The 14,645-nt window shown below is 42.4% G+C and overlaps 1 protein-coding gene across 1 annotated transcript in view; it reads left to right on the top strand.

Moving 5' to 3' along the window:
- KCND3 (potassium voltage-gated channel subfamily D member 3) overlaps positions 1-14,347 on the top strand; it is a 950,457-nt gene extending 936,110 nt beyond the window's left edge. The window contains exon 8 of the mRNA XM_086920365.1: positions 10,920-14,347. Coding sequence (XP_086776491.1) covers positions 10,920-11,118 — 199 coding nt within the window. The 3' untranslated portion in view covers positions 11,119-14,347. The remainder of the gene's footprint in view (positions 1-10,919) is intronic.
- The last annotated feature ends 298 nt before the right edge of the window (positions 14,348-14,645 follow it).

The following is a 14,645-nucleotide window of genomic DNA, read 5'->3' on the forward strand; positions in this document are numbered from 1 at the left end:
GAAATATGTATTCAGGAGCATTCCTGGATCCTAGATACCACTGATTTACCAATGTGGTATTGTTAGGTTTGTGCGAAATTTGCATATTTTACTCTCGTATAATTATTTGACATTTTGGGGAATATTCGAAATTAAAATCCGTAATTTCACGCTAAAACACAAAAATCTCTGCAAGCAACAGCTGTTTGCACTCTGTTGCAACGTTTTCACTCTCCCATGCTATAATTTTGTTGCAAACAGCAGCATAAGTGCAAGAAGGTGCCATGGCATAAGTGAGGGAATTTTCCATAAAAAGCGGTAAAGTGACATCATTTAAATTATTTCCCAGGCCTAACTAGTAACTCCAGTGGAAATATATGGCTGCTTTTCGGCCGGCTTGAAATAGGCCCCTTATTAGACTGCGTCTGTTGTGATTGCTAAAGCACAGCCGGATCGTCATGCTTAAAACCGCTTATCAATTAAAAGAAATGTCATTTTTCCACCCCTGAACAAACAAGAACAGGAAAGACGAATTTCCATATTTTATTTCTTGCAGGAGTTAATGTCACAGACAAACCCGGCTCCAGATGTCACATTCACTGTCGTCTTGAAATTAAACAACAATGTTTGTTTTTCAGTTAATTAAAAACTAATATTAACATCCCATTCAGTGTCCAGCAGCAGCGGGAAAGATGAAGTCTATTGACAATTGTATGTAAGTCACTTAGCAGGTTTCAAACAGACGCCCTCGAAGATGAGCCGCGGTCCTCGTGAGCGAGGGTTGAGTCTCATTGGCTCAGCCGTGTGCTGAACTTTGCTCCCTGCCTGACCGTCTGGAAACTGACACAAGGGTTGAGTCTCATTGGCTCAGCGGTGTGCTGAACTTTGCTCCCTGCCTGACCGTCTGGAAACTGACACAAGGGTTGACTCTCATTGGCTCAGCGGTGTGCTGAACTTTGCTCCCTGCCTGACCGTAAGGAAACTGACACAAGGGTTGAGTCTCATTGGCTCAGCGGTGTGCTGAACTCTGCTCCCTGCCTGACCGTCTGGAAACTGACACAAGGGTTGAATCTCATTGCCTCAGCAGTGTGCTGAACTCTGCTCCCTGCCTGACCGTCTGGAAACTGACACAAGGGTTGAGTCTCATTGGCTCAGCGGTGTGCTGAACTCTGCTCCCTGCCTGACCGTCTGGAAACTGACACAAGGGTTGAGTCTCATTGGCTCAGCGGTGTGCTGAACTTTGCTCCCTGCCTGACCGTCTGGAAACTGACACAAGGGTTGACTCTCATTGGCTCAGCGGTGTGCTGAACTTTGCTCCCTGCCTGACCGTCTGGAAACTGACACAAGGGTTGAGTCTCATTGGCTCAGCGGTGTGCTGAACTCTGCTCCCTGCCTGACCGTCTGGAAACTGACACAAGGGTTGAATCTCATTGCCTCAGCGGTGTGCTGAACTCTGCTCCCTGCCTGACCGTCTGGAAACTGACACAAGGGTTGAGTCTCATTGGCTCAGCGGTGTGCTGAACTCTGCTCCCTGCCTGACCGTCTGGAAACTGACACAAGGGTTGAGTCTCATTGGCTCAGCGGTGTGCTGAACTCTGCTCCCTGCCTGACCGTCTGGAAACTGACACAAGGGTTGAATCTCATTGGCCTCAGCAGTGTGCGGAACTTTGCTCCCTGCCTGACCGTCTGGAAACTGACACAAGGGTTGAGTCTCATTGGCTCAGCGGTGTGCTGAACTCTGCTCCCTGCCTGACCGTCTGGAAACTGACACAAGGGTTGAGTCTCATTGGCTCAGCGGTGTGCTGAACTCTGCTCCCTGCCTGACCGTCTGGAAACTGACACAAGGGTTGAGTCTCATTGGCTCAGCGGTGTGCTGAACTCTGCTCCCTGCCTGACCGTCTGGAAACTGACACAAGGGTTGAATCTCATTGGCCTCAGCAGTGTGCGGAACTCTGCTCCCTGCCTGACCGTCTGGAAACGGACATGAAATGGGAACTGAACTATGATTTTTATGTGCTGATAAAAGCATAAGTTGTTTTCTCAGTTCAGCTTAACGTGTTGTGTTTTTGGAAATCATTTTGAAGAATCTATGGGAGTGATTAAACTACAACGGAAAACCATTCGAACATTTAGCTCACAAACTGAAATCCTGGCAAAATGAAGACGGATTTAGATAACAGCAGCTTAGCTCTGAAAGGTTTCATTGATATTGCAAGTTGTACGTGCATTTACTTGGCAGTAATCGGAAACACCCTGCTTTGCATTATTAATTATGCATAAGACAATCCGGGCCCAGGATCTATGTCAAAAGATAGAAGTTGACAGTAGTCACCATTAAGTGCATTCAAGGATGCCACATGGCTATGGGAAATCCTCATCCGTAAACCATCTTGGAAGAGCGTCATGGCTTTCAAATACAATTGCCTGGGAGCCTCTCCAAAAACGCTGCGTCTTCATTGGCAAACATAAGCTTGCAATATACCAAAGTAACTTTGTTTCTGAAACTAGCTTCTGCAGCAGGCCAACCTGCCGCCAACCGTCTCCGGTTCAGGGCCACAGCCTTTCTTACCCCACTCTTTAGGACTTTTACCACCGCCACTGACCTTAACAGTGTGTGATGCTAAACTTTGCCGAGACATTTATCTAGCAACTTATTCTATCTCTGCATCCTGGCTGTTATCTCCTCAGCAGTTATTCAAATTGCTCTAAACTGTACAAACCAGAAGCAGAGATAACGCACCGCCATACTACTAGTTGCCTGGTGTTTCTGGACCGCAAATTGACACATTTTTGGGCAGGATTTGTCCCGGAAGAAGGAGAAAAAGCAGATTCGAACCCAGTATTCATGTTTCTGAATGTTATTCCTGGATTTAGGTGCAAGGGGAACTGCTGGAAATTGTAATTCTAGCCTCATTTGATCCCAGTACCGAAATGCTGCTGACTCGTAATTGGGCCGAGTTGTGGCTGATGTGCTAAGTAAGGCTTTGTACCCTCTGTCTCAATTACCCTGCCAGAAATAGATTTTGACCTCAGAATATTATGCAGCACTCTCTGGGTAGGTAAGGCAGGTTTTGCACTCCTGCCAAGGAAAATCTATCTGGCAATTTAAGATTAATCAACTGGTTAGTGGGAATGGTCGGAATATTTTAATACAGTTCCGACTTGAAAAATAGGCTGTAAACATTTGAGATAACTGACAAAATAAAGCTCTTACAATTCAGTTTAAAAGCATCATTCCAATTCAGACTGCAATCTGCATTTTCAGTAGAAACATACATCCAGTGTATGCCTTGAATGAAACTATGCATCCCTGAATTGAAATAGTAGAGCTACATTTATGATATGTTCTCCCAATCTTACGCAGTCTTACGCGACACATGGGGAGCTTGCCAAACTTTTTCCAAGAACACGAGGATGTTATGTTTATATGGAATGAAGGGGAGATAAACTCCCACCCTTCCTGATCTGAGCGGAAAATACCATTGTGATTTCAATCTGAGGGCCAACCACTTCCTGCTTACGTCTTTGAAACAATTTACGTTCATGGATCTGAACCCACTATGCCTAAATGTGCGGTCCTAGAACCATGAAGGTTTGCATGGATAATAGCACTTCCTGTCTTTGCTGGGAGAAGTAGGGTCAAGGAGAGAGTTCTGCTATTCTGCTGAAGAAACCTACCAGCCAGTTTTAGAACGGTTCTTTTTGAGCCACCTGTGCCCAGAAAGATTGCTCCATCTTTGCAAGGGCACTGATGGGCGCAGAAGATGAGCAAGATAGGACGAGTTGGCCTAGGAAAGTTTCTGTCTGACTGTGCTCTGCGAGAATTGGTGTTTGCATGGGGCTTGTTCCATAGTCGTGTCCAAGCACTACATATTTGTAAAGCGCAGACGTAGCTAGAGGCAAGGTATCGCTGTTCATGTCAGAATATAGTTGTAGACGATTTGGACCATGTGCAAATGTAGTAATCATCAGTCTTGAGTATGTTTCTGAATTATAAGAGAGTTGGGGCCATTTTGATGGTGACATTGATGTTATTCCAGATGTTTGAATTGTAGACAGACATAGCTGATATATAAATATTTGTGTCTACTCACTGTCTTACTCAGACAATGCGGGTGCGCTTTCTTGACATAGGCACAGGCTCATAGTATGTCATTTTTGTACGCGTTGTATTATCAGGAGTGTGCTTTGGATGCTCTGGTACTGACAGAGAGGCGGTAGAGTAGCTTCAGCGCTAGGGGAACAGGCTGCCTGGTATTGTTTTTTGCAGGCACCCTTTCATTGGGGACAAGAGATGGAGTGTGTTGGCATATCGAAGCAAGGCATTATTCAAGCAATCAACCCCCTCAAACAGCACCATGCCGAATGGGTCTGACACTTGCCACTAGTATTATGCACAATTTTGAACCACACTGTTGGAGCTTAAGGAAGAAGTCACCTCACCTGCAGGACGCAGTAAGCAAGGGGTGAAATGGTTACTTCTTAAATCAGTGTCCACACAACATTTCAATGTATACTGTCAGCATGTAGTCAGTTTCCATTGAAATGTACTCGTGGTCTGACCTAGTGTATTACGACCCAGGGTACCACAGGGCAGTCACAGTTTCTGTCTCACTAAACGTGTTGGTACCCTCCCTCCAGTTTCTTAAGTTGTATTAACATGTGTCCTTTGCGCCAAGCCTGAGTGCCTAACAGGCAGTATTTATCAAGCACTAGAAAAAATGTGAAACGAAAAATTTCCATTGCTTTGTTTGTTAATGTATGCACAAGAAATACATTCAAGCGTAGACGGTCATAAAAGCGCAACGCTTTCCTATTAGGAGCCCAAGCAGCTGAGGGGCACCTGCTCCATGACCTTGGGCTGATACAACTAACCATATTAGCAAGGTCACCAAAAAGCCACCAGATGGAAATCTCCTTTATTCAATATAGGTCTTTGCCAGATCTGCAGCAGGCACTACAAGCTAACACGCTGACTAACCTTGTTTCGCAGCAATAAGATATCCAGTCTCCATCCAAGATAGTTTTTTTTTATAGAAAAGCTTTTATGGGAAACTAACAGATTCAAATAACATGCCTTGCTCTGTTTCTGTGCTGAATCCTCTGGTGACGTCGCCGACTACGGGTTCCAATCAAGGGCGAATGCTACAAAAGGACTGATTGGCTTAGTGTTGCAAAAAGACAGCTACAGCAGCTATGCAGATGCGGAATGAAGAAGCCCTATCATTTACTGAGTGCAATTAATTATAGTTTGCAAGCGATGCAGATCTAATAGAGATGTTCACAGCTGCCAAGTGCCTGGGACCTGTGGGGAAACAGATAAGGCAGTTAAGAGATAAAGGTTTTGGAACACAGGGATACAATTATAATGAAATAGATGCTATCTTGTTTTTAGAGATTCTATGTGAAAAAAAAATGTTGAAAAGAATAATAATGTATTCTATCCCAAGTGCTTTGTAAGGAATGAATAATTGGGAGAAGAAGAGCTGAAACCCCAAGCCAAGGTGCTGGGCTCTGATGGTGTCCCTCAGTAGGGACAGTGGGTGTTATGTTGCAATGTTTGAGTTGTGCATCTCGTGTATTGGCATGTTTTGATAAGTCCTCACACCCCATGTCATAGAGCCAATATCGGCAACACTCCTCAGTTTTCATACAGCAACATACATAAATAAACCACAAGACACCTTGTTAGTGGAGAATATTGCTGCAGGTTTATTTGCATAACAAATATACAAACATGGTGGGCTATCTTACAGGCGATCCAAGGGCAGGGCAGTCCCTATGCTGCCTGCTCCCCTGATAAGCCAAATTACACCGTGGCCGTCGCCAATCGGTGTTTACCAATTTTGGGAGGGGCCACCCCTCCCATCAGTGGACCGCCAGTCCACGCACTTACTCACGCCCCCCAAAAGAGGGGCGGAGCGTTCCAGGCAGCCCCCGGTTGCTCAGGCCCACAACGGCCTGTAGGACAAACTGGGCGCCGTGGTACTTCCAGAGGACACGCAAAGACATCCCTGGTTATCCTTGGCTTAGCACCCTTAATGTGCTGCTGCATGTAGTACTCTTCTGTACCTTGCAGACCCTGGATCGCCCTGTAACTCCTCCACAGCTCTGGGGGCGGCCACCATCACAACCAGGGCCCCCCCCCCCCCCCGGCCGACCGTCCCCCCTGGTCCCTAGTGTGCTGACTAGTGTGCCTTCCTGTGGCACTAAGGCGGCCGCCCTGTTGGAGGGTCCACCACGTGGCCCCCCGGGCAGCCTTTGCATGATATGTTGCGTATTTTAGTCTATATTGTGTAATATGTTGCATTGTTAGCTTTGGCGTAGGTCGAGTTGTGTATTTTCTTTTGGGTTGGGTTTGACTGGGTTATGTTATCTTGTAGGAATTCTGCCACAGTTGTGCACCAATACAAAAAAGTATGAATGTGTTTAAATAGAGTCTGGGAGACTTACCTTCTATACAGTATACGCCGTGCTATATTGCTCAAGGCTGTGAAACAATCTTACCTACTATCTAACTATTCACGTCATTGCTTGTTTAAACAAAAAAGACTTCTTAAAATGATTTGCTTGGACTTGATTTTTGAAATCGTGTATGAATAATTTGGTTTTATCCTTTTATTAATGTTGTGTTTGTGTTCAAACTAGTCTATCCTTTTCTGATAGCTCCTACAGTTTGTCAGGTTTGGATAAAAGGGTTTTATAAATTCAGATAAAAATGATAAATACAAGTAACATGTAACTTATCATTACATAACATATTTATCTGACAGCAAGGGGATTCCTGCTAGTAAGTCATGGGGGTAAAACTTCGATGTCTAATCGGATAGTAGGAATGGAACAGCTTAATGAGTTACTTCAGCACCTTTATGTGTAGGGGTTCTTGAAGCAAGACCGTTGCCTGGTGGTAAACCCGTAGAAGGCAGTCAGGGCAGGCGTGATTAAGCCAGATCAAAAGAGAGTGAGGATTATTGATTGGAAAGTTCTGGGCACTTTGAAGTTACCCTGTTGTGTTGACATGTACAAATGAGTGAACACAATTCTTTAAGTGCAGAGATGTTTTACCTATTGCAAGGGCAAAGGTAATTATATGGGCAGAGTAAGCAATGGGACGGCATCAATAAGTAATTGAAGTGGTGGAAACACTTCTGGTCACTGAGTTGTTTTAAGGTGTGAGACTCAACTTGAAGTCGATCAATACCTTGAGGATTCTCACTTTCCATCTGGCCTGAGATGAGCTACCCAACTCAAAGAATTAGATCTCTGTTAGGATGCAATGAGATTGTGAAACAGGCATCCACCTAGTTACTAATGCTTTGCTTGCTCACTATGGTGCAACCATTTGTAGCTGAGTGCCTTTGGAGTAAAAACGACAGCAAGCACAAGAGGACGGCGATGATGATGATGAAAATGGCCAATCAGAAGCCAGTACTCAGTAGGGGATATGGGATGGTTGCAGTAACCCCTGCCAAGCCTACCGAATTGCTCTAGTATTTAAGTAAGGACATAAGCCTGGTGTGGGCATTGCCAGCTACACTTGTGATAGCAGCAAAAAGGCCAAGTGCTAGAAGAGCACATACAAAATCTTGGATCCTGGCCAATGGCAATTCCCTGCTTAAATTCAATAGGTTATTTTCTGTTCTCCCTCAGTGGTAAAACCCAGACTTACAGTTGCTAAACAAGCACTGTAATGGTCTGCTTTGTGATGTTGTTCTCAACCAAATTTAAATAGTGTTTAATTTGTAAAATAATAAGTGCCAGGGCACTGACCAGGACGCCACTGCAGCTTTTACCACCCGTTGCCCCTTTATCGCTGCCAATGACGGTACCAAAGTAACTACTAACCAGCCTGCAAGCCTGACAGTTCAGATTATTCAAGCTCCCCAGGGCTAAAGGAATGGCTTGGGAGGCAGGTATTAGCATTTTGTTTTATTTATAGTGTATTCATAAACAACTATTGCTCTGCTCATCTGTAAATTAGATGAGCAGTGACACCATGTGGCGTAGTGTCATAAATGTGGTGATGGCAATTAAGTGCAGGTGCGAGCAGCCGAAACCAATTAAGTGCCAGTGCCAAGCACCGGAAACCACCGGCTCAAATTAATCACAGTATTTAATGCATATGGAAGGATAGAAATCACCCTAGATGTGATCAAGTCATAGGAGTCAGAGTTGCTTGTTATAAGTTTTTTTCTTCCAACTGCATAATGACTTGTTTTAGCTTCCTGGGATAGTTACTGTTGGTTGCAGTGTTGAAGAGCAAAGTTTGTATTATAACAGAAATGTCCAAGGCGACAATCTTGACGTGAGAGTTCTCCATGGTTTGGGATGTTTATTTCCACATCATAAGAAATTTGGGGATTTTGTGTTCTTTGGAAAACGCCTAAGCTTTCTATGAACAATTTGATTGTCATATTAAGTCCACAAACATGCTGCTCTTGGCTAAATGACATAGAAACGGTCAATGCCATTTTCTAAACTTTACATGGGCGACTATGAAATCATTGTAAGAATGTAAATGGCACTACATTTTAAGGAGGTTGAAAGATTATGGAGTTAGGGATTCAGAACACACAAAAGTTACCTTGTTAGATTGTGCATTGTTTAGCTTTCAATTTTTAAAATCCAAATGATGGACAATAGTGTTAAGAATAGTTGAGAACATATTTTAAAGAATTTGAAGCCAACCACGGTTTCATTTTGCTAGTATGTAGTAGATGATGTGCTTTTTTAAAATTTGTTTTTAAGTGTTTAAACCTTACACTTTGAATAGTATTTGCCACTCCCTTTATCATGGCATATCTTTGTATAATATTACAACAAAACGTAAAAGAATCCCCGTACTCAGTGGTAATAATCTTTTAGTTCAGTATCCAACAGAAAAACTGTTGATTGTGGTCACTCTGTTGTAAGAAGTTCTCTAAAAGGACTACTTAAGTGTAAGAATCTTTGACCTCCCAGATGTGACTTTCAAATACAAATGCAATGCAAAAAACAATGCAAGTAAGTGCCCCTGCAACCGACCCACCACCTGGTTTAACGGTTTGGAGGCTCCTTTTTTTCCTTCTATCCTTCGGACATTCATCATCCAGCTAATAGCTATTACCCTGGCACTGCAGGTTTTAATATATTTTCAGAACTTGAGAACTGGAATAAGTAACATCAATTTCACAAGAAGGATAAAGCACCTAACCCAGATCAGGACAGTGCATTTTTACACAGTAAGTAAGACATCCTTTCATAAAAACATGAGCTGAATCTAATAATGAAAGATATACTGTAAACATTAAAAGGTAAGAAAAATGCAGTGGAAACCCAGCATAAGTTCGGGCACAAAAGATCCTAGTAAATTGAACTAATGATGCTGTGTATATTGCTGTTTTTATCTAGCTATACCATAATATGTTTTTTAATTATGATAGTTTTTAAATGTATTTAATTCTATTGAATCTACGTTTCCATGACAGAGAATCTGCTACTGCTCTTAAGAATGGTTTAATTGACGTTTTAGAGGTCTGTTGTGTGTCGATGTTTTTTATTATTAAGAATGATCCAAATTATTGTTATTGTTGATGGGGAATGTAAGTGTCTTTTGATTTTGACTTAGGCATATCAGGACACACAAATGGAATGTAGCATATGTGGAAAATTAAATATGTATTCAATATCACTAGATCAGGTCCACATTTAAGAAAATCCCTCACTTTAATGTCACTGAGACGCTTCTTGGTAGCTAATCTTCACAATACCTCTAAAGGGGTTTGAATATGTTCAGTGAAAGTACAATCTCATTACTCAAATGTCATATTTCTCCCTTTTCATCCTCCTTTCAAACTATATGTGGCCTTTTAGGTATTATCACAGAAAATTCTCTTTCTTGCTTTCTCTACCGCTCATGCTCTCTACCCCTATCTCTCTCGCTATCTTCCTAGCTCTCTCTCTCTCTCTCTCTCTCTCTCTCTCTCTCTCTCTTTCTCTCTATCTCACAGGTCCAGCCCCTTCAGTTAGTCCATCCTTTCTATCTCACACACTCGCTCTTTGGTTTCTCACTTCTTTCTTTTCTCTCCATGTCTCTCAGTCACCATCTCTCACACTCCTCTTTCTATGTCTTCAATCGCCCTCCATCCCTCTCTCTCGTCTCCTCTCTTTCTCTCACACTTTCTTCCTCATTCTCTCTCATTCTTCCTGCCATGGTCTCTTCTTGCCACTCTCACTCAAATCCAGTACTCCTTTTTTCTCTCTCTGTTTACCTCTTTCCCTCTACCTGATACTTTCTTAGTTACTTCTCCTTCGTGCACACATTGTATTCTTTTATGTTTCGTCTGTGCTTTTTCATGCTTTCACTCACCCCTCCATTATTTCATAGTTACTGTCTCACTCACGAACTTTCTCGGACTTTCTTAACTCTCCTCTCTCCCTTGGTTTCTTTTTCACTCCCTTTCTCTAGCTTACTCTTCATCTCCCTCTGTCCTTGCCACTCTCTTTTTCTCCCTTTGTCTCTCTCTCGCTCTTTCTCAGACACTCGCTTTCTTTTTCTCCTCCTAGCGATACTAATATGTCAATGTTGTAGAAAAGCAGTTTTCTTCATTCGTCTTTCTTCATAGTTATCTTGGTCTGTTTTCCTTGTCTGATCCCAGGTTAGCGCCTTTAGCTTTCCTCTCCCCCTTTCTCTCTCACTTTGCGTTGTCTCTCTAGCACAGAGATGCTTTGGTTCCTCTGGAATCCTAAAGGGTTTCCAAAGAGCAGTGCCTATCAGAGAAGGGTGAAGGGGGGGGGGGGTGACAGGGGGGCACTAGTGTGTGTGTGTGGGGGGGGGGGGAATAGGAATAACTGGAGATGTGACTAACAGGACGAAGGGTACACCCTACAAATAAAAGCTTTGGTATGATTTTGTCCCCTTGTTTCGCCTAATTATTGAATAAATTTGCTCTGTCTCCTAGTCGATCCAGCCTAAACGTGAAATCCGACGATGGTCTACGATTGAATTGCAAAGCCTCCCAGATGACTACAGCGATAATTAGCATTCCCACCCCACCCCTCGTGACCCCAGAGGGGGAGGGCAGGTCTGCCAGCACCTCTGACCACCTAACAAACATTACCGCCACTAGTTGCAACATTGTCAAAGTTTCTGCCCTGTAGGATGCTGCCGTTGGAAGCGCTTAGTCAACGGATTCTCCTTGTTCCTTATTTTGCTGCATACGTGCCTGAAAAGACAGACCGTCATGGAATCTGCAATGGAGGAGGGGGCAAAGAACGGGCAGCGCCAACCACCAACACACTGCTCATGACCTGGCTCGAACTTGCAAAGGATTTGGAGCTTGTTGAGAAATAACATTCCTGATTTTTCACATTGTGTTTCTGGATGCTAGGAAATATCCGAGGGCATGGCACGGAGGAAGAATTTGATTCAAGCTAATTGATAACACTGTGTCTACGCACCTTTTTTTAAGGTTTCCATTGGATAATATTTATTCATGAAGAGATGACTGACAAACAAACAAAAAGAGGTGACAAACTGTGGCTTTTGTGAAATTTTCTTCGTGGAAGAGAATCTTTATCAACCAAAATTAGGCATTTTAGTTTTTCTTTTATAGAGAATGGTTAGGAAATGGAAAGAAGTCACTGTCACAAAATTATATTTTCCTTCCTTCGTGTGAGTTTAACACAGAGAGAAGACACTAAACTGAGTGTAAATGACAAACATTCTTAGCACATTACTGACTTGGCACACCGTAGCAACTGATCAGAAAGCGGATCCTTCATTATATGGTGTTCCTCTCGTCAGTTAGACGATTTTGTAACGGCCTTTGAGTCAAACCAGTGCAAACAGTGTATTTGTCTGCTAATTATTGTCTGTGGAAATACTTGTGAAAAAGGACAGGCTTTGGTAGTGTTTAGTCCCACACTAATTTATGCTTTATATTTTTACTATCACTTGTAAGCGGTGTGACTAGACTATCAGTTCTGTATTTTTACAAATCGTAAATGTTGGGAAAATGATGTTTGTTTTTTTTTTCTTGTACACACAAATGGCAAAGAATGTGAAAGCACTAACTCAACATCATCCGAAACTCATACTTGTGTTTGAATGTAGTACTGTGTATCAATGCCCATGCTGCTCAAATGTTCTCTTTGGGCATGCATTCCATCCCAGCCTGTTGTAAATACTGTAGTGGCCAGTTCGTACTTGGTTGTGTGCTTGGATGCAGTTTCCTCTTGAGCCAACCATCTCAAAAAGGCCAGAATTTCGTTTTGGCAGGTGCAACAGTACTTTATGGTTTTACTCCTGTCTGTCTGGCTCAATGCTTTTGGGATATGAGGGTATAAGGATATAACAATTTAAAATGTAAATGTTATAACTGGCACAACCATCCTAGTAAATGCCAGCAACAGAATCTATCAAACATAGGTCACCAGGCTGTTGGTGTACATGACATATTTGCTTTTCTAAGTATGATCGAGTCGTAGTCGTCTTTGAATCTACCAATTTGGCAATACAATCTTGGTCTTGAGAGGTCAGAGTTTGTAAAATTACCAGTCTGCAGTTGTCATTTTTTTTGCAGTACCTGCCGTTTATCACCTGCTGTAAAAATGCACCACATGGTCCACACTTTTTGTCTAGAAACTGGTTACAAGCATTGATGATTAGACATATTTGGGATGAAAGCATGATTTCGCACAGGGTTCGATATGCCAGAAGTTGAATGATAAAACATTTCCTTTATGGCGGTTCCTCATGGAGTCTAAAGGGCCAGCAATCAAGATCAGAGCACTGGGCCATGAGTTAAGTGGCGCTGCGTTATTTCAACTCTGGGAAAGCATGTGTGCTTTCCAGACGATGCCCCCGCTCAGCATTCCAGGTTCTGGCATTTCTACCTGCTTTGTGAACACCCGTTATGTTTCATGCATTTGCTTTGCTCTTATTATGGTCTGAAGTTCTGAATAGTTAAAATATATATTATATCAGTGCTAGAAAATGTGGTTGGAATCGGACTCTGCAAATTACATGGCTGAAGTAGAAATGCCAGTGCAGAGATGCCACTCTTTGGAAGCAAATTGGGACTCCAATTCACCACAATTAAAAATGCTGGACTACATAGTTAAAACATAGCAGCCACTATAAATTAAGGTCAGTATATTGGCAAGTTAAGAAATCTGGCATTTCATCTGAAGTGGTGCTGCTGCCGAGAACTGAATAAAATACTTATTTCCACAGTCTTTCTCTTGTCGACCTGTGAGAATCCTCATGCAATATGTCAGGTATGCAGCTCTCTTAGAGAGTGACTATGCATAGTGGTGTCTGTCAAGGCAGTAGCTTGGATCCATCCAAGGCCATAGTTAAAAGAAAGTCTCAGTGCATGCTGATTCCACAGGTTGAGCTGATGGATAGTCAAGATATAATATTTATCCATCTGCCCAAGTGCCTTTGCAATGCCTTGGATGATTTCTTCAAAAAATACAATTCTAACTCCAGACATGACGAATCGACAGCCAATCATAAAGTCATTACTGTGAATGAAGGCTTCAGTATGAGATGAGGCGAGCTCTATCCATACCATTCAGTTGGACAATTGTATACGAAGCCCAGCAGTTAACAATTGAATTCTTCAGTAAGTTTGAGTGAGTCCTTCAGATACAAAGTATTATTTGCTCCCTATGTGCCTCTAATATGGGTTGGTGCTCTGACTCCCCTTGCTTCTTACCCTATCTCAACCTTCCCTAAGATACCTGTACAAAGGCCTGTAGTTATATATAGATCTAGACAAGCGCATCAAAGCGCTGGTGATTTTGTGCTTTAAAAATATATGAATAAATAAATTAATTAGACTGATCTACACTGTGAATTATGAGATAATCATTTGTACCACAATAGAAGTGGTGTGCTACATACATATAGGTTTAACAACATTTGGTCTTATAATGAGTGCAAAGTATGCCCTCAGAAGTTAAACTAGGAAGGGTGATAGTCTTGTGTTGTTAGGATAGTTTTATACTATACTACAGTCGATGAAATGTTTTTGAAAGTCAAGTAGGTCTCAATCCTTCCGTTCATCAGTAATGTCAGAGTAGGACCTGCAGGTCTGCCATAATGGTGGATTACTGCTGCTCACTAACCTGTTTTTTCCACAGTGAGATATTAGTAACAGCCAAGCAACTTGATGTGCTTTTGGGGAATCTTTGCATTCTATAAACGAGTGCACTTGTTCATTCTAATGGGTTGTGTAGACGTCTTAGCTAGATAGTCTTTTAGAGGCAAAAATAAGATGTGAAGGAATTGTACAACTTGTATTCCTAGAAGTTATTCAAACACACCGGTATGTTAAGACTGTAGTTGGCGTAAATTTCAAAATACAGTTGCAGAAATATCAATGTGAAACCATGTCAACGAGGGCAGAAGTTTTTCCTTCGATTCTTGGAACAAATTTTTATGTAGTGATTAGACACGTCTTCATTAAATGCCTGTGTGTATTATTCCGGAAGGTGACCAGTGAGTTCAAAGGACATGGATTTAAAAATCTCTGTTCAATACATCTGCCCATGAGAATGTCTTCACAACTCCAGAACATCCTGTTCCCAGTAGTATATTGGTATTACTGTCAATAGCGTAGTCCATACGCTAGGTAGTAGTTTCTCTAATGTGCAAATACTATCATCAACACGGCATG

This window comes from Lissotriton vulgaris, chromosome 5 (genome assembly GCF_964263255.1).
Source record: "Lissotriton vulgaris chromosome 5, aLisVul1.2, whole genome shotgun sequence".
Taxonomy (NCBI): domain Eukaryota; kingdom Metazoa; phylum Chordata; class Amphibia; order Caudata; family Salamandridae; genus Lissotriton; species Lissotriton vulgaris.